The following is a 21,934-nucleotide window of genomic DNA, read 5'->3' as shown; positions in this document are numbered from 1 at the left end:
CACGCTTAACTTAAGAGAGTTGAAAACGTGAAGCTTGTGAGATACTTCATTTAACGCTTCTGTGATTTTTTGTTTTGTTTTCATTTAAGGCCGTCCAACATCTGAGATCACGTAGGCGCTCGTTGGTTTCTTTCGGTGCACTTGTGGTCTCCGAACATTGAACTGTATGAAGAGTATGAAGACGCTTCTAGAAAAGAGAAAATGTAAGGATGTATCTTTGTTATAAATTTCTTTTATACCTATTTTCATCTTCAAACTTAAAGCGTTTCTTTACTATTCAGTAATGGTTTAAAAAACGTTATTCGTCCTACAGTGAAAACCTAATTTTCTATTTTAATTTTTTTGAATCTGAAAGATTAGAAGATGAAAATTCAGTTTATTCTGTATCATTGAGGGAACAGTCTTGTTGTAGAAATTAAAACAAGTACGTGTTCTAATGTATGACCTGGTTATATTACTTCAATCCTGTAACATTATACGTACTAATTTTGTTAGATTATGAAGAATTATCTCATCTTATTTAAATCTCCTTTATTGCAAATCTCAATTTCTAGATTAAACATTTTAACTGAAAAAAACTTCTTATATTAAGAAGTTATATTTAATATCTTATATTTTTACATTTGAAGTTGTCTGAGAAAAATTTCAATTTATTGAAATGCAGGTTTTAATTTGATTGAAAAAAATAACCTCGTTCATATTCTTGCAAAACTATTTTTCGGCCCAGCTAAAATTTAATTTAATTTTAAGGATAGAAAGTTCAGTTTGGTGTAAAAGTGGTAATATTTTAAGTATGTATAAATAATAATATATTAATAGATATATTAATATATTAATAAACTCTACAATCTAATAAAGCATATTTCATTCAATTTCATAAATTTAAACATGAAAAAATTGAAATGTGCATATCAACGCTGAAGCTTCCTTTCAGATATATTTATTCAATTTTTTAAGTAAAAGTAAATAAAAAATACATATTTCATTGTATAATGTTGTTTTTCAGATTAAAAGCAACTGACACTAGAATGCTTCTTGCAAAACTGTTCATCAATCAAGGTAATAGGAAAAAGACATAGGAAAACATCTATCCAGTGGACAAAAACTAAAAGCCTTAATCATAAATTAGTTAGTAAAAAGTGTACTGCAGAACTGTAAAATGTAATTGTATTGTAATTTATAATTATAAAAGTTTAACTTAAATTGTTATATTTTATATGGATAAAACTGCTTAGAGCATAAAGCAAAATCATAGTAATTCAAAAACGTCTTTATATTCATTTAGCTTTTTTTTTTAACAAAAAGCTTATTTTTAATTATATTCAAATAATGTATAAAATGAAAATTAGAAAAAAAAATGAAAAAACACTTGGAAATCAATTGTAGAAAAGATTAAAAAGTACTTAAAAAATGATTGTACAAGATAAAATAAATTTGCTTTATTTAAATAAGAAATGTGCAAGCCTATGCGATCTAGCGGCGTTTGCCTGAACTTTTACTACAGTTTAGTTGCTCCTTTCGCCGCTAGATGGCATGAGAATGCACTTTTTAGCTTTCAAAATCAAATAAACTGGTTAGATAGTTATAAACGATAAATATATCCTAACTACCAGCTGTAGATATTTTATTTAAACTATCATTAAATTGTAAGCAAACCTAGCAGCAGTAGATAGTGAAGGCATTTTAATTTATTCTTCTGCACTAAAAAAATAAGGAAGTTAAAATTAAATAGCTTTATTTTAATACAAAAATGTAAGCCTATGCTTTCTAGCGACAATTAATGGAACTATTATCAAAGTTTAGTTTAACCATTTGCCGCTAGATGGCATGAGAATGCACTTTTCAGCTTTTTAGTATTAATGAAATATCTAAAGTCAAGTTATTAACAAAGAACAGTTAAAAATATATCCCTCTGTCTACAGTAATTCTTTTATTTTAATAATCATTGAGAATAAATAAATAGTAAACAAACCCAGCAGCAGTAGATAGATACATGGGTAATGTGTTCTTCAACACTTGAATAAAAGCAGGAATTAAAAAAAAAAGTAGTAATTTTAAACGCCCCACCCGCCACGCCCGGCGGATGAATTCAACTTATAACCTGTTTTGACATTGGTTGCCACGAGAAGGAAAGTCATATAATGCAATATTTTCAGCAAAACATACGTTATTATAACTAAATTTTTATAAAATTTATTAAATATGATGTTATACCACCTAATAATAATAATTTTTTAAAATAAAAGCTCTCACCTCTTCAGATAAATAAAAGAAAACCATGAAATTAAGAAAATGATTAATTTAGCAAATGACTACCAGTTAGCAGCACTTACTTCTAATGTTTATTCCATTTGTCAGAATTTATTAAACCATTCAAAAAGTGTAGCTCAAGCTTAGATTGAATGGATTTGTGTTTATTTTGTTATGTTTAGTCTGTTACACTAATTAAGTTTTAATTTGAAATTAAAGAATATCAATAGCTTTCGTTTGATACGAAATCCGTACCATATGCTCTATAAACAAAAATTTGATATAGGAGAACAGAACAACACAACAGTACGAGGAGGATGATTTATTTAATAGTTCAGTTATATACATTTTTTGCAAGAGCTAGTTTATTATTAAACATATTCTATTAACGATGATTTTTTGTTTTTAATAACAGATTCAAAGCGGTATAGCACTGATGTTAGTACTGCTTTTAAGAAAACAATGTATGTAATCAATATTTTTTCAATAAAATGCAATGTTTTGGCTCTAGAAATTGATACATTAGACTCTTTAATAAGAACTAGAATGCTGAGACAGGTAAACTACTGAAACACAAATAATAGTTTATCCAGATACATTTCTTTGGCCGACAGTTATTGTTAAAACTGACATTAAATCTAATCAGAACACTATGAGTAACCACGCAACCATGTGTACAATATTAGAATGCATAAGTCGATAGTAGATAATTACATAGCAGGCGAAATTGGCTTTTTTAAAAAAAGTTTTTGTACAGTATTTGTTATGAGAGAAATTATTTTACTTATTACATAATATTCAAAATTCATTGCATTTAATAACTTCTGTATTCTACTGCATCAGTTGAAATGAAATTTCAGTATTTCCTCTAAAAGCAGTAGTAAAACCAGATTAATTTAACAACAACCATTTTTTATTAATAAAACATAAATGCCATCGTTTCAAGCAAACATTTAAAATGGTACCGACAACATACAAAATGCTTTTAAAAGGTTTATTTCTTAGACTTTACCCGTCATAGCTCGCTAATTTGTTTTACTTCCATAGATGTTGAATGGTACATTACCACAATTACAATTGTTTTATTTATTAAATCTAAGCAAATTATGTTTATAAATATCCGTAAAGGGCAATCATACGATAAATGCCTGCTAACAACTGACTTATAAAAGCTATTTGAAAAAAAAAAAATTCTCTGAGATCATAACAGAAGTAACCACAATCTATGTATAGAACCACCTTCATTAACATTAAACAATATCAGAATTAGATAAAATAAAATAAAATAAGCACATTACATGTCTTTCTTAAAAACGTTTTAGAGAGAATAAATGTCTCTCGTCTTCAAATAATTGATTAAAAAATAATTTTTGTTAAAAATTTACTATTTTCACTTTTTCCCTTAAAATACAAATAAAAATGTTTAAAACAAATACAAATATCACAAAATCAAAGGAAGGTTTTTATAGCTTTTTGATTACAAAAAAAAAAAGTCAAAACACTCCTTAGAGTCTTTCAATATTTATTTTAAAATTAGAATATAAAATATATTTCATTTTTAATTAAAAGAATAACTTCTCTTTAGAAGTTTTGGTGGATGAGGTAAGGTTTCATCGGCCAATAATAGTTGGTTCGTCAGCCATTGCCATTTCTTCTGTCAATGCTTTGTCACCTTTACGTTTTTTAGAATAATATAGGAATGAGAGACTGGCAAACAGGTTGAATACAAATACAATCCAACCTAACCAAAATGAGAATCCATAGTAGTAGATGGCTGTCTTTGGATGGACGAATGGAATATGAGCTTTCTCATAATCAATCGAACTGATGACTACTTCGATCACTACCATCACTGAGGAACCTATAACATTAAATAATCAGCATGTAGCAATAATGAGTGGTTGGGTAAGTGATGCTTAACTATTCCACCAACAATTTAGTTGGATTCTGTCTGCTAATGTCTAGTGAAAAGAGAATTATTTAATAATAATCATTTAATTAATCAATTATTTAATAATGCATTATAAAAGAGCATTATTTACTTGGCTAAGTAATTTAGAGAGTCATAATTATTAAGTTCAAAAAAAAAATAAATAAATAAAACAATAACTGGGAAGAAATAGCACACTTTTTAAGTATTTATTTTAGTTTCACGAAATAAACACCATCAGAGTTAAAGAGTACATTAGCTGGTCCTTTAAAGTCTACAAAAGTAAGGCTTGGGCACAAAAATTGGATCAATTTAAAAGGATACATTCTCTTCTGATATCACGCTAATTATTTATTTTGTGAATAAATAACCGTCAGTGTCGGTTAAATCTCACTTCAGACTAAGATTGGTACTTACACTTTAACTAATGAATTACAGAAACTACTGTAATGAGGATGTGACTTATTTTCTTATTAAATTTGCAGAAAGTATTCATCAATGCAAATCCTTTTAATGAACAATTATCACACATTAGACACCAGATGATATAATGTTTCCAACGAGCGAATGGATTCACATATATACCGGATGGATCAGCAGATATGTGCACGAATAAAAGCGTATATTTATTCACCTGTTTACCATACGTCTTTCAGAATGGTGTAATAACTACGACGAAAAGGAAATTTAGGTTACTACAGTGGCAGAAATATTCCAGAAAAGGGCAAAGTGCCTTTGTAAGAAACGTTAAAAAAACTTCTTCTTCTTCCATAAGCGTAAAGCGAGGCTAGTTAATTATAATCAAGTATGTAGGTAAAAAATGGGGAAAACTATTTAGAATAATGCAGAATTACTCCCACATGTTTGGAACGTACGGCCGGTTTCCGATTGCTGACCGGCTGTGGCCTACCATACAAGCGGTTGTGCACCTAACACAACCAGAGAGTCCCAAAGTCACGATGTAATCAGAAAGGTATTTCCCTCTCTTACACAAACTAACTACCATTGAATCCAACTCAAGTTCAAATTTCAAATCAAAAATACATTTTTACTGGGTTTCTAGAAGAAGCATTCTAGTTTTCCGAATTTTTCCCAAAAACGTCTTTTACGACTATTTTTTAACGTCGCGCACTTAATTGTACATCCATCCATCTATAATGTTAATTTAAAATATTTTTCAAAGGAAATTCCTAGAGTAATGGTAAAGTAATCCACCTATTCCATGTACGAAGAGAATAGCCACAAGAAAGTATAACTTTAAAGAAGGCATTTCTTCGGTACTCCGCGATTTTCTGTAAAACTAGTCTAGCCCAATTGGATATATTGCGCAAAATCAATTGAAAATTTGTGAGTTACAATTTCTAGAATTTTGCAGAAAGAGAAAATAACTAATAATATTTATTTGTAATAATTTTCTAAAATAAAAATTAGTATACACACAAAAAATAATAATAATAATGCTACTGTCACTAGTTTTGCAAGGTAGATCTGGATTAAGGTATAAACAAAAGTAGTTTAGTCCAAGGCTGTTGGGTATAATAATGTAAATAGGATGGTACCTACAGGTGCCAACATTCTGAACCAATAATGTCACTTGCCAACAAAAGTGAACAACCTATTACATAGGAAATCTTACCAGTCCCCAATAATTTAATTCAAATTTTAAGAAAGATAATTGTGGTTAATGGAAAAACAAACCTCATAAATTTTACGTTTACTAATCAAATATCTTGCAAATGAAATATTGTTAATCTTTGTATCAACATAAACCAATATTCAATATAATAAATCTCCCACCGTTTTCGAACTGATCTTCGCTGCTCCGGGCTCGTTTCTCGCACTACACTTTCTCCTAATCTTAGCACGGAGTAAGCATTGGGTTCGTGCAAAAATTCGATTTCTAGATTCACCGTACATTTACATTTTGACTTCTCTCGATTACGAAGAAGTTTCGTCCTTACAAACTGGTCACTAGTGTGACATCCACTACAATTCACAAACGAAAAACGCACTGTTTGTAGAAATTTAATGACCCAGATGGGACGAAACGTAGATAATAACTGTCTTTTAAATAAAACAAAAACAAAAAAAGGAACTTTAAACGTTTGTTGTTTGTAAAGCCCCAATAATTACCAAGTTCCATGCATGCCCTTTTTCATAAATATTTGAATGTTCTGTTTCAATAGTATTCATTTAAAGTTGGCACTAAAAGTAATTAAAGTTCCTGTTTTTTTAATAAAAACAATATTAATAAATTATCAAATGAGTACTCACATGACAAGAAATGTATTCCAGCTGCTAATCTCTTAAACATATATCTCGGATTCTTGAATGTGTAGATTGAGAATAAAAAACCCATCAACATCAGCAATAAACTTATTACAGAGAAGAACATTTCCGTTCTTGTGTAATCTGGAATAAGATATTAATTAATCACCTAATTTAAATTGTTTATTAATTATAATTACACTAGAGCAATAGCCTTGAGCCATTAACAGAAAGCGACCTTTTAAAACAAAACGTATAACAAAGATCTGAAGGGGTTCTAGAGCTAATATCACGCTTGTAACGCTGATGTTCGCATCATCCCCGTTGTGATAAAGCAGGCCATGCGTTACACATTTTTAAACATATTTACGCCAGCTCATCTCATAATTACTATAGCAACCTCGTTTTTACGATTATCCCATACATGCAGAGCACCCTATGTTGTTTCACAAATGACCTGCACTGTCAATACATTTTTTTTATTTCATATGAAATAAGTGAGATAAAAATACCAGTCCTTTACTGCGTCCTGACCCAGCCATTAAGAGAACACCGGTATCTCTGCTACACCATTTACATTATGTCCAGTTTTTCAAATTATGAGAGAATGAAAATATCGAAGCAATGAAACCAAGATAACTAAACATCTAATCTATTAATTAATGTAACGTAAAAAAAAATTAGAGAACATTTAAAACTAGAAGAGGATTGTAACATATGACTATAATCACTTTATACTCCTTGAACAAAATAAAGGAAATCGACTACATTGTAAATGATGCAAACAAGAAAGTTGCGCATTACCAAGAAGTTAATTTATTACTGCATGAAAGAAATAATGTGACCACCTTTATAAGATCTAAATAAAAACATCGCTAGATGTTATTATGCACAAAAAAGTAATGTGACCAATACATATTAAGTAACAGGTGTAAGTACTATTTTACGAAATATTCTAAGCTAGTGTTAGAGTACACAATTAAAAATCACATTAGAAAGGTATTTTTTTAAATCATAATACTGTTCAAAAATCAATAAAATTCATACAACAATGAAAGAAATTGTTATCTCTATTCCACCATATTGACTAAAACACTTACTAATTATGGTAAGATCAAGTGATGGATCAGTTCTTAGTTTTTCATCGCTTGGAAACATCTCGTGAGAACGACACATTTCTGAAACAGAAACCAGTAAATAGCTCAAAATAAGATCTGCAATTTTTATTAGGTATTTAATATTAATTGCATTTAAGTGGTAAAACAGTAAAAAATAATAAAACGGCATTTTAAACGATAGAAAATCTCTAATTCTTCTCTGTAGCTGTAATAAAAATTTATACTCTAGAAGCAAAGTGCCAAATAAAATTAAAGCATCCTTGTTAAATATTTTATGAGTTGCGCGTACAGCGATGTGAGGTATTGGTTATCTTAGTTAATTGCCCTTTCTCACTCATACTACATGAATATCTCTCTTCAGTCCATTTTCCTAAGGAATCTAAGGCTCAGCGGACGTTTTAGAGAGAGTTTTCTCCTACTAACATCTGATAAATATCCAGGTTACCAGACCTTCTCTGAATATTGCCATTCACAATCCGTCAAGAGATATTTTGAAGTCTCTTACAGGATCTGTAAAGTCCATCTTCTTCAGAAGTGCCCTCCGAATCCCCTGGTAAAAGATCCTCTCAGGATTTCCTTTGGAGACACGCTTAAGGGTAGAAGTGTTTTGGTACTAGAAAGAGGTTATTCTAATCTGCTGGCAACCCTCTCTTTCTCAGGGTTCTCTAGAGAGGCTTGACAGTTACCTACAGGTATTCAAACATGGATTATATATTCTTCTTCCGAGGGGTCTTGAAAGAGAGGTTTACATCTATTTGACGGGTTGATTACCAGAGTTAAAGGAGTGCATATCCTTCTTAAAGCTCTCTTAAATACTTCAATGCAAGTGCCATATTTAGAATATGTGGGACAGGTGGGCTGCATTCGACATCAGAGAGTGTGTTATCCTCAACTTCGCGGTGCCGTTGCTAAAAATAAAATAAAAAAATACCTTCAGATAATTTGTTGATAATTTGAAGAGGCGTTATACACAAATAATTTCTTTTAAACATTATTTTATTAAAAAAAAAAAAAAACAATATAATTACACCATTTAAAAAATAAATAAAAAACATCAACTTTGAAGTTAGTGAATTACGGAACTTACATAAGGGAAAGTAAAAAATAAATTAGGTACCTAGTGCCCGTTTAGTTAAATAGGATCGTTTGTCGCTCGGGTAAATTGGCTAAATAGTTCGCATAATATTTGGGATATTGCCAGATACAGCTTGACAACTAGAACCTTCTCTTTTAATATCTTTAGCAAACAACTCTGATAATGGAGATCTCGTTTTGGGGGGGAGGGGGTGTGAAACATTTACACCACTTTCCTGCACTTCATTACTAAATTCCCTCTTGTTATAATTTTTTTTCAACTTTTAATGTTTTTAAAACATTTTATCCCATTTAATTATTTATTATACGCTGTACACACATAGAAGTAGCAGTTCCAATATACCCACTGTACAGAGAAGGGCCTAATCGCCAGTTTCTCTTAAAAAAAAGTCCAGTGGAATACTATTATCTACAAACAACACTACCAGCAATAACTGAAAGAAAGCTCTCTCTCCAATTCAAAATTTCTTGTAGCTGTGAGAAATGAAACACCTAAACAGAAACAAAATTGGTTTCCACTTTAACCAAGATGGAAGTTAAGGGCAGTGTGCGGTATCACAAACGGCAAACTCTTCTGTGAAGCGCACACTTAAGGGTGACGCAGTGTACAATATGTTGTTTTCAATCATTACTTTTAGGCAATATGGCCATAAACAGATTTGGTAGCATAGTAATAAACTCTATGTAAAAAAAGGAAAGTGATACATCAGCAGCATTAAGTTTGAACAATACAAGAGTATCTCCAAATTTATAAAAATTGGCCAACCAGAAATTGATTTAACCGAAAAGTTTTCTGTTTTTACTAACATTACTAACCATCAATTTTATTTGGAACTTTATTGCAGATACATTGGTTCAAATGAGAAGGCTTCTGAAGGTCACCGCATTTAACTCTATAAATTGAAACCATACTTTCCGAGACGCATGGTAGCGCTGAATATAGCGGGATTGCCGGACACATCTACTGCCATCTGAATGTGATTTATTGCCGACCTATAACAACTAGTTAGAAAAAAAAGAACTGAATTACAGTAAAGTTCAATACAGATTTTTCTGAAGAAACTGTTAATTTACAGAAAAAAAAGAACTGAAGGGTTGTCACGAAATCCCAAACAAGTTAACTATGAAAACCTTGAAGTCAGTTTTTTAAAGTTAACACAACTTTATTGTAGAACATTGACTGAGACAAATATATACAAACTGCATCTTAATATTGATGGCTACTAAAATCTATTTATAATCAATTCATTACTAAATATCTTGGAAGTTTTTCTAGTAAAAGTGTTAAAAATAAGATCACCGTTAAGAACATTAAATTTAGCTGCTTCTCCTTTTGTACATAAACAAACATTAACAAAAGTTTCCAACAACACAGATAAATGTAAACAAAACATTCATCAACAAGCTGTTAACAGTACTGTATATTAACATCACGTACTGCAAAATGTTTAATAGAATCAGAGAAAAATTTCATAGTTTTATGATTATATTTATAATATATACATACTTTGCTTGAGTAAGCACATTATAGCGCCAAGAGACACCAGTTATTTCTGAAGATTAATTAGTTGAACGTTACATATTAGACGAAAAGCAAGTCATTTATGTTTGTATAAACAGTTTCGCTAAGTCACAACCACATTAAATAATGTATTGAAAAGTAATGGCTTTGGAAGTGAAACTCCTTAACACATGTTTTACAGTTCACGTTGGACACTGCCCAAATAGCGTTCTCATCAACATCCGATATATACAAATATTTCTCCTAAACATATACTTATGTTTTCTAAATGTCAATCAAGGCCTCTTTTTACTCTATCACATAATTGTTACTTATTAAACCATGAATCAAGCAGTTCCGTCGGACTGAAAGTTTTGCATTGATTGAATGTATGTATATTGAAGATTATGGTACTTACAACTGTTACACAACTGACATGGCAGGCAAACTTGACGTTGATTAGATGCTATAATTATTTTAAAACTAACGGTAGGAATGTTGAATAGGATTGATTGTCAAAAACTGCACGAAGAAACATCTAACTTACGACAATTTTTTCCTTTTTTTTGGGGGGGGGGTAAATTTGAAGTAGTATTGGTGTTCTGCAATTCATTTTATTTGAATAAGTGTTTTTATAAAAATATTCATCACTATTGCGTGCAACAGTCGCCTAATCGTGATACAAGCACAAGGTTCCAATCCCAAATTATACGTAGGTTTCCCTTAGGTTACAAAACCACGATGGCTAAAATTTCAAATAGTACTGTTACCTTCCGTAAAAGTGTCATTAACTTTCAACTTAAAATGTAAAATGATGAATATAACTACAATTGAATACTTGGGCTACGCAACGGAATGGAAGTTTATTTTGAATCATTTGCGTTCAATTGTTTATTTGAGATGTAAAATATACTTACTATTTTTGAAGTACTTTACAACTTTCCATAAACTAGAATAGATGCTAAAGTTCATTTTAAAATGTTGGAATGAGACAAATCACAGATAACAATACAAAGAAGAATTAAAATCTACTACTGTTTGGTACCTGTTGTCGGCCTTCCATGTAAACGAAGTACTCTTTTTTTCTATCTGACCTGGGTCAGGCATCGTTACTATGGGCTCGCGACAAAGAGAGAAATAGTCATTTTTCAAAATCTCCTGGTCAATAACAAATTCTGCCCTGTGTCTTATTGTCACATATATATATGCAGCAAACTGTCTGTGTCTCATGATGTACACATAATCTTAAAGGAAAACTTGACAGATTTCAAATTGAAAGTGGTATTCTGTTCTAATCAAAGGAAAACAAAATAAAAAAAAAATGTCTGACCAAAGCCTGCGAAAACCGAGGCTTCTAAAATATGTGCAGCACATATTGCCTTCCTGCCAATAGTTAGGATTAGTTTGCACTATAGCAAGATTGTAGCGTCAATCTTGACGAAAAGGGGTACTCAGGTGGGGAATCAGTAATTTTCTATAAGCCTCTGCAGAAAACTTCCTATCGGCATTAATCACCACTAAGAAGTCTGTACTATGTTTCTAAACAATAAAAATCAAAATGAAGTTTCTACGCCACTTGTAAATGTTAATGAAATTAGTTTAGCAATTCCTTGTGGATAGAGTAGATGAAAAAATACAGCCAAATGTCTATTTGAGGAAGGGATGTTTTTCTTATGGAAGTGTACAGCTCTAGTTCTCTGGCTAGCCCCTCCTCCAGCCAGATAGCAAAATAAAGTATCTTGATTAAGGAAAGTCGTGATCACTTAATCTGATGGAGGAATTGAAATTATGCACTAAGCAAGTTCTGCCTGGCTACATAGGCCAACGATAGGGAACAGTTATTTAGATCAAGATACAACGATATCTCAATCTAAGCAACAACAATCAGACGGAGCAGATAAAACGTAGTGGACTGTCGGGCCTCAGACAGGAGTCAAATATTTTGGCTGATCTCCAGCAATTATTTATTTCTTCTCATCTAAGGCTCAAGATGTCTACACACTTCCACACCCCCACCTACCACCTTCCACACTCTGTTATAACAACGAAGCTAGAACGCAGGTATATTAATATTATTAAAATTACTGGCACTTGCTTTCTAGATCACTGTGTTCTAAAACATTCTTCTATTTTTCTTAAGATCTAGTTCACATAATGCACAAGGTAGACAATAATATCCTCGATATTTCATTAGAGCGTTTTATATTTGTGTGCGTGTTTTTGTTTTTATTAACGGGATTATGATTATGAAAAAATTTCTATATCAAGTTTTTATCTTTAATGTTTTGAGTCGTCGGGATCTACAAATTCCAAATAAGTTTGGATACCCATCTGACACAGCGACGAAAATTTCTCAACTGGAAATTCATTTTATGAATAGATTTTCAATTTGTTTTAAAAAAAATTCTTAAAAATAGCTCGCTTTCAAGAAATCGCTAGAAACCTGTTTCTTTTTAAAACTAAAATTTGAAATATTTTCAAGGAATTTTAAGAGAATTAATGAAAGTTGTATGCGCAAAAAATTTACTGAGTATGTAGGCAGAATTAATCTCTAAGATTAGTGTTAAGATCCTATTTTAATGAACATATACTTCGAGATGCGAGTATAACTTACACGTTGACGATTTATAATGGTTAAAAACTTCTTTTTTTTTAAATTATTTAGGAATTTACAATCTGTATAAATATATAAAATGAGTAATAAATAGGAAATCAATATGATGAATTGGCGCGTGAAATGAACGAGGAGAGAAACTACCCTCAACAGGCTATCGATATTAATAATGAGAATCATCTTCAGACCTCAAGGAAATCGCAGGGCCACTGGCGATTCAGTCGGAGAGGAGGATGTCATAGGAGGCGTGAGATTAGAGTTAAATTCAAGATCAAGATACTGCCGAATTCAATTTGTTTTGTGATATTCCAAATGGCCTTTAACTGTAATAGAATGAATACCTCTCATTGACTCGAGATTTGAAAATTGATTCGTCAACCTTCAATCAGTTACAATTTCAGAATTCAAAGCATCATCGAATTATCCAAATTCTCCAATAGAATTCAAACTAAATTTCAATGCCCTTGTTAACAAATTCGGTGAATAAATAGGGAACGGTTCAAATAACGATATTACAGAGGTGGCTGGTTTCAACCCATTGATCAGGTCGCTTCTGGGACTAGCAAAAGCTGGAAAAAGTTTGTTTTCTTTAAAGAGTAGTATTTCGATAGTGACTTTTTAATGAATTGCTACAAGAAATACAAATTTTCAAGCAAATTAAATACAAAAACAAATCTGACTTGAATTACTAGCTCAACATTCTCTTACTACCATTCTCATTTTTTTTTTTACCTTTGACTTGATTAACCGTCTCTTGGCTTTAATATTTGTTTATCAAATAAAAAGGACTTTTTAAAATTGCGTGTCATTTCAGTATAAATAAGAGTTCAAGATCGTCTTATGTAATTTAAGGGCTGGAAAAAAAAAGTTGCAGCAAGAGTGGGTTCGTATACATTCTAAAATATATTATACAATACAATGTTAGAATGTAAAAAAAGAAAATAAAAATAAAAAATGGAAGAATTACCTCAGATCTTGAGAACAAAGAGATTTGATTATCTTCATAAAAGGAGGAGGATGTCGAAACTTTTAGAAAGCTTTTAATATATATTAGAAAAATGGATGAACATCAGAAAAAATGTTTAGTTTTAGAAAAAAAAATTAAATGTGGTAAGTATTTAATAAGTAAATTGATATTGTACTCTTGGAAATGAAAAGTTCTCATTCAAGAGAAGATAGAAGAAGGACCAACACAAATCTGGTAGACATCACTTTAGTTTACACCTTTCTGAAATGTTTTCTCTGAGTTAACTATCTGCGTGTGGATCGTTTAAACAACCACTTCAATATCTTACAAAACTCTAGTTTAGAACTCAAAACATGTTTAAACACTTGTTAAAATTATCAAAGTTCTAAGGATATTATTTAACAGGTTTTGAGAGGGGGTGCCAACTATTTTGAGTCTCAGCTTTCATCATGCACTTCTGTTTGTATAGTTAGTTGTTTTGCAGTCATCTGTCATCCTAAACAACTCTGGATATGTTAATTTACAATATAACCTTCATCTTTTTAATCCCAATTGATATTAAAGCGTAACAGAAGCAGAAAACAGTTTTTTTGGAGACCATTAATCAAAACAACTCTTCTTTACGACAAGTAATGCTCTGATACTTCATGTATTAATGCTAGGTCCGCCTGATTACCCTTATATGATCCTTTACCCGAAAGATGTGAACCTAGTAAAGAATATAATTGTTCATAAAATAATTAATGCATTAAATGCTCTAAAAGGTTAACAAAATAATGAATAAGACAAGTAGATTCTATACTAAGTGGAAAATGAGCATAAATAATTACAAAACAATACTGTGGCAACGGTGGATGGGTTTAGTGGTTATAAGTTCGAACAAGTAAGTAGGAAACTTATTATTTAATTGGAAAAGTTTTAACAGTAAAATGTGAGCTTCCATCTTCGATTTCGACCATTACTTCGATAGTTGGCGTTAAGCCCCGCAAGAAAAATAAGCAATTACTTAAGTATACTGTAAAGTGAGAACCTTGAGAATTTTAGTAAGAAAAAGTAGTGTGTGTTCACAACTGATTTATTGACTCTGACCATACTATTTCTCGTCTGTGGGATCCTGTGTTAATTTTAACCACCCAACTCATCTTCAGTCTCTGGGAAGTCCGCCAAAGTACCTAGCTTCCACATAGCCTTCCTGGATAGCCATGTTCCTCAATTCTGTTTAAAGAAACCTTCTGCCTAACCACCTCAGCTAAACTATCTCAATTAACTGAAATGGCAGTTCGTAGGTTAACTTCGCTCTGATCGTAGCATTCATGATTTATTTTTTCCTTGTCTTCTTTTCAACTTTTTGCAGTCTTACGACCAGATTTTTTTCTTTTTTTTCTTTTACCATGATGCGCTATCATAGTTGAGAATGAGTTCGAAAGGAGTACACTGTCATTTTCGTTTCCAATTTTCTATTTAGAATCAAAAAGTAGAATATATTTATTTTTGATGACAGCTACAAAGTTATCAAAGGTTCAACCATAAAATACAATACTTTTTGTTAAATAGCTTTTTATTCTTTAAAACCCATACAACGATTCCTTGCTGAACTAGAATAACCCCCAGGACATAGATGTGTGGCGTTTGCCGACGACATAAAGGTCTTGGTCAAAGCAAAAACGGTATTGAACGCTTTGGAGAGCTACTAAGCCCAATTACTATAGAAGACTGATTACTGACTGCTGAAAAGCAGTCTGCAGTCAAAGCTAAGGTGACATACGTGTGGTACATGGAAAAGGTGCGACTTAAGTTTATTATAAATGGTCATAATTTAATGACGGAAATCAAGGGCCTAAAATATAGAATAAGTTCGCGCAAGAGATTTGCAATTAAGAGATTGTTCCACTCAGAAAGTGGAGTCACAATACAAGGGAACTTATAAATAGTAAAACAAATAAATAAAATAAAATTAGAAAATAAATTTTCATCTTTTACACTTTTATTAATCAAATTCTGTCAGAGTATAATATGTAAATATAGCTTAGTGACGGGGCGCTCTGACTCCTCTTGTGTCGTTAGTAAATAGTGGAATTACAACCGATGCGTGTACATTCCTGCTCTACCAAAGGAAGCTTTAATTACTCTCTTCATAACAGGGTAACTGAAGCGATCAATTGGATGCAAAGCAATATATTTAATAAAATTAGAACTGATCACATGCATTCTTCAAAATATGAAAACAACTTAAGTAGGTTTTAATGCTCCAACCTCCGAATTATTGATGGCAAAGAGAAGAATATTTACAATAAATTGGATGTTTAGAAAATAAGGATTACAATCCAGGTCTGCTGAATACAGGCAAGATTTTAGGTTTGACTTATTTTTAACATCAGATCATGGGCTAAAAGGTCTCACACAAACATTTCAAATGAAAGATGATATAGAAATAGCCAAGTATAAAATAAATAAGATGAGAGAATCAATAGCAGTCATTTTCTAAAAACCTCATATAAAAATGAAATGGTACTTGTGGTTGGGAGGTTTTCATTAAACGTGGAATTAGAGCAAAATAATTGATTTAAGATCACACACCCCACAAATGGCAGAGACCATCCTTATTTTGGTTCGAACTAGTATTTTTTCTTTAAATTTTATTTATGAATTTTCAATTGTTTAATCTATATACCAGAGTTCTGAAACCGATGTGCCACTTTTTGATGACAATTTTTTAAAATAATTTACTAAACAGAAAAAACGTTTTAATTTCCAAAGCAAGGAAATAGCAGCTTTTGGCATAACTTTCATTTCTTACCTCTTTTCGAGTTGACTTCCTGACATCATTAAAAGCGTAATAAAGGAGTAACTATTCACTAATTGGGTCGGTGGAGGAAGATGGTGTCGAGGATTGATCATGCCCTTCCTGAGATGATTCCTCCCTGGTATATTGGAGGGTAATATACCTTATCTAGTATCCTTCTAGTTTCTTTTAAATTGAAGGATTCTTCATCAAATTATCTTGGAGGGCATTGTTGGGAAATATTGAATGGTGATCCCGGATTACCGTCTCCCACTGGTTCCAACAACTAGATGAGAGCATTTCATGAGTGTAGGACTCATTATATCTATTACGTTCGTTTTGCAGTACAACTCGTTAATGGAAACACAAAACAAAAACTGTTGATAGAGAAAATTCTGAAGCCCTAGAATGAAAAATAAGGTATTTATGATATGTTTTGGATAGTTGTACATATGAAACGGAAAATTCTGCGATTATCAGGCAACTTGCAAGAGGGTGCGACAATTTATTATGAACAAGGAGATAGGCGACAAAAATAAAAGTTTTTAAGCCATTGCCTTACGGGAGAAAAACCTGATCATTAAAAGCAACATAGCTACTAATGAACACAATAAAATAATATATTAACTAAACTTACGGATCGCTCTTGAGGTGGCATTTCTCTTAGCCGTCCTGCATATCCGGAACAGGCCGGACTTACTATGCAGGAAGTATCTTTGAGTTTCATTGATGAATATGCCAACCTGTTGGTCGGGTGCGGCCACAGTAAACCAACCGTTTGTGTTCACCGCGATACACCACACCAAACAAGACGCGCCTACAATGCACGTACACAGAAACAGTATCCGCCTTTCGAACAGTAGATTTTTTGCTTTCATTGCCATCGCTGCGGTGCTGGCAGTCTCCGCCTGAAATAAAAATATTTTATTTTGTATTAATTAGAGCAAAAAAAAATTAATTTAATTAATTATGGCAAAAAAATCATATTAAATCAGGATATCTTAGAATATTTCTTGTAAAAATATAATTTAGAGGGTTTCTGAATGTTCTAATTTGCTTTAAAATACTATCTCCTCGTCGATCCACCGAAGTTACATTTAGGAGCTAATTGAATAGCAATAATTCAATTCCAAACAAAAGTATCAGGAACTGAATGCAGGACTGGAATGATAAATACATCACACGTTACATGTTTGAGGCCGCGCTGGAAGACACTAAAGTCCAACATAGCTTTGTTTTTACTCGTATTATTGTAGGCTCATCGGCTATAGTAGCCTAGCATGACTCAACTGTTATGCAGGTATTTGCACTTTCACATTTCTTATTAGTATTATTTTTTATTTGTGTCAAACTTTTGTTTGGTTCAAGAGAGTTGCTGCAAGAATATAACTAACAAATTTAAATACATTTCTGGGAGGGCCACAGTTTAAAACATTAAAAATATTCTTTTAAAAATGTATTTATCCTAATTTAGCCTGTTTTTTTGTTTTCCTTATTTTGTTACTTCGCATTCGCTTCAAAAATAAAGTATAACCATTTTTGCAGGTGGAGCTTGACTACCAATTAGGTGTTATGGACGAGGGTCACATACTACGTTACTATAACAATTTTTATAATTAAATAAAAAATCGTTCCTCCTGGGATTCGAACTGGGGATCTCTCACTTACAAATCCCCGCTTCATAACCACTACATCAACTCCGCCCCGATTTTTTTTTTACAAAAAGAAAAACTAATCATTAATCTCAACATGACCAAGAAGAACAAACTCATGATCACAGGATTCTTGTCTATGCAATTATTCTAATAAATGTAGATTAGTCTATCCTTTTATCGACTTCTGGCAGCATAAAAACTCTCCCTTAACAACAAACAATTTTAGTAAAAGAACTAGATGCTGAAAATTTGGCACTACCACAATGCGCCCTCTTGTCTCAGCAAGGAAGATTTATATTAACCAAAGAAGAAAATTTTAAATTCATTAACAGACAATCATCACAAATGAATGACCTTCTACAGATATAAGAATAGTGGAATCCAATGCCAACACTCAAGAGCTTTACCAAAATAGCTTATTGTGAAGTATTGTAGTGGTGGTAGAGGTTGTGTATCAGTTACAGACTTTCGTGGTAATCTTAATCTTAATATTTACCATTTCTAATACTAATCGATTCATTCCTTAATAAACTGTTTGGACTAGCAAATACATTAATTTATACAACTGATCAATTTTAGATTAGACTTTTCAAGGACAGAATGAATATAGGTGGCGATGGAGAAATAATTTGGTTAAGGGAAATGGACTATTCAAAGCCGACTTGATACATTAATCACGAAAGTAGAGTATTGATCTGTCAATCAATCTTCAAAAGGATTACAAATCATCTTTTCAACTTGATAAATTAGACGACACCACCTCTATTGATAACATTCTTCACGAATTCAAAAAATAAATTTGCGAACTGAAACTCACAAAGAGCTTAAATAATCGTACAAATTTAATATATGAATATAAATTTTGAAACACAGTTGCTAGAGGAGATATAATTAATAATTATTTGTGTGACAAGAGCGTAAAGTAATTCTTGTTTTTCTAAGCGGAACTTTCTACTAGTTTTTTTTTGCTTCAAATAATGGAGGAGGGAGGGATTAACTGAGTGGTTAGAGAAAATACTGAATTCTAACGCGCAGATCACGGGTTCGAATCCAGCTGCTGGCCCTTAAATTTTCTCTTCCTAGGAGCTTCTTAGAGCTCACTGTTCAGTAATGGACGGTGTTTGTAACGAGAAAACGATGTCCATTGGCCGGCAGTGTAAAGGATACCAAACCGTGTATTGTTCTCAAATTAGCTTTCTGTAGAAAACTCATTTTGCAATAAATAACCCTCCGAAATTAAATTACAAAAGAACTAAACATAAAATTCTTATAGGTCAGATCAAAACAATGTGCTGATGTCAGGTTACAGCTACCCGGAAAGAAAACTTCTTATCACATGCAGGTGGTTGGCAACTAGAGAATGCATGTCAATGATATTGATAAAATGCTACACTTCTGTTGACTAGTTGACATTATACCTGCCTAAATGTGATAAACCATAGCACAAAGATGAATGTTCAATTTAAGATTATTTTTTATAATGGAAACCTACGGAAATGAAAATTGTCAATTAATTTGTTTAACTACAATATGGTCCCTTTTTAATAAAGGGAGTGGTTAGAGGATTTTTCTTAAAACACCATTAATATTTATTATGCTAGCTCGAAACCAGTATAATTCTGATACAGTATAATTGAAACTGAATTTTCAATTCTGATAAAAATTAGAAACAGAATAGAATTTTCCGTAAGATTTTCTCGCAAATAGCTTCTACAATTTTATTTAAAATTTGTGTAGTGATTAACAACACATATAACAACAACTTTTACTAGAAATTTTTTCCCAGAAATTTGATTAAGTAAGGAATTTTTGAGAGGTGCTTCTAAAGAGATAAGAATCAAACAATTCATCAAATCTAATGCAACGGATACCTTCCAATTTTGTAGGGGAAAAAAAACAAATAAAACTGATGCATTATTAACAGTTAGTATTCCATAATTGAAGAATTTCTTTGGAGCTAACTCGTGAATAGATAAAGGTGAATCATTTAAGTTGTATTTCATTTCAACTTGGTACTCTAGTTATGCTTTTAATGTACTTTAATGGCAGAAGCAAGATAGAGACAGAAGATTTATTAAACTGCTTTACAAGAGAAATAGATGTCTATGTTTTGCTTAAATTCAAAAGAGAAATGAAGACTATCTATCCAGTTCTTGTAATGGGGATGTCAGCGTTGAGTACCCTGCAAAACAGCATCTGTCTGACTAAAACTCTAACCACCGCTGTTATTTCGCGCATTATTACAACGCTACTTCTAAAATAATTCATCAATTTCTAGAGAATATTTAATCAATCAATCTTAAACGTTGCGAAATGAATTCTGTGACCAGTAATAAAATTAGAATAGAATATTTTATGGATAGAATCTTCGGTTGTAATTTCAACAGAATCAGGTTTAGTATCGTCGATACTAAATAAAGTTCACAATAGTCAAATTGTGGGTGTGTGTGTGTAAATAGCGGAAGGAAACACAAAACAGCTCACATAAGAGAGAGCTAAAATTATTCGTATGACGTTATTGTTTATGTAAAAGGAAGCCGTTAAAAAGACGTTCTTGATTTTTTTCTAAACAAATTTAAAAGAATAATAGTACAAACAAGTAGAAATAAATATATTTTCTATAAATATTTCGTCGATAATATTAATATCTGATTGTTTGTCTATTTACTACAGGACATGTTCAATAATTGTAAAGACAAACTGTCCATATGCTGGTCAGTGTCTTAAGGGTTAAAGAACAAAAAATACTCCAGATTGTTTACATCCATGTTTAAATAAAACATACAATTATCGTTTACTTTTTGTTCTTTTTGTTTACTTTTCTGTCCAGACAAGCGTGTAACTTATTTCTGGTCTATAATTCTCAGTTAGCCCACTACACCAACTACTGGACTTTATATTTGGCCAAGATATTGTTGATATAATTAGTATTTGTTCACTGTATAATATTCCCCAGTTGTGATATTAATACTCCCACATCCGATCCAAAATAATATCTAAATTATTTTTTATCCATCTTTATAAAACTTCCAGCATTGTAAAACAGAAAAATTGTTGAAACTTAGACGACTTTCAAGTTAACTTAAAACAATTTATATTCTTCTTACAAAAATATGTTGTAACACTGACAATTCTTTCTCTTCTTCCGATTACTAAAACTCTAACCTTCCAAATTCACATTTTAAGTTAAGCCTATTTTTACAAGCGGGCTTTACGTCCAACTATCGATTAGGTCAGATCTATGTTAAATCAAATGGAGAATCAAAGGTAATATTCATAAATGCCACAACATAACGATCACCGTTAGAAATGTCGTTAGCCTTCCTATACCCTTACATATGACTGACTGCACTTCCTTACTCGTATGATTCCTTCGGCTCTATATTGAGAAAAGACTGACTTGGAATGCACGCACAATAGACTCAATAGCCACTAATAGCATGACTATCAAAACTGATAACTGATTTACAACGCACTCTAGAAACTGAACTGAACTGAATTTCTTCTGAGAACAACGAATGCAACAATAATTATTATTTATCTAAAGGTGACTATTCACAGTAATCTAAAAATACCATTCATCAAAGATTTCTCCTAAGCGCAATACAAATTACCGTGTTTTGTCCCTTACAAACAATCCTATTGGTGATTGAATTGAAGCTATGCTATGCCACGTGATTTCCTCGGCGTTACACCACTGGGTGATGATTCCTTCGATGTTCCTTTTGTTAATTGTATTTACTTAGTGCAATAT

General features: G+C 31.7%; 1 protein-coding gene across 10 annotated transcripts in view; it reads right to left on the bottom strand.

The window, feature by feature from the left end:
* Positions 1-2,557: 2,557 nt before the first annotated feature.
* The window catches only part of LOC141460285 (uncharacterized), a 55,060-nt gene continuing 35,683 nt past the window's right edge, over positions 2,558-21,934 (bottom strand). For all 10 annotated transcript variants that reach the window (XM_074140142.1, XM_074140148.1, XM_074140143.1 and 7 more), the window contains 4 exons: positions 17,163-17,433; positions 7,549-7,626; positions 6,455-6,592; positions 2,558-4,111 (listed from right to left, as the gene is read on the bottom strand). In XM_074140142.1, coding sequence (XP_073996243.1) covers positions 3,861-4,111; positions 6,455-6,592; positions 7,549-7,626; positions 17,163-17,433 — 738 coding nt within the window. In that variant the 3' untranslated portion in view covers positions 2,558-3,860. The remainder of the gene's footprint in view (positions 4,112-6,454; positions 6,593-7,548; positions 7,627-17,162; positions 17,434-21,934) is intronic.

This window comes from Rhodnius prolixus, unplaced genomic scaffold (genome assembly GCF_049639745.1).
Source record: "Rhodnius prolixus isolate KJV_2025 unplaced genomic scaffold, Rpr scaffold_6, whole genome shotgun sequence".
Taxonomy (NCBI): Eukaryota; Metazoa; Arthropoda; class Insecta; order Hemiptera; family Reduviidae; genus Rhodnius; species Rhodnius prolixus.
This window is presented reverse-complemented; position numbering and strand designations above follow the sequence as displayed.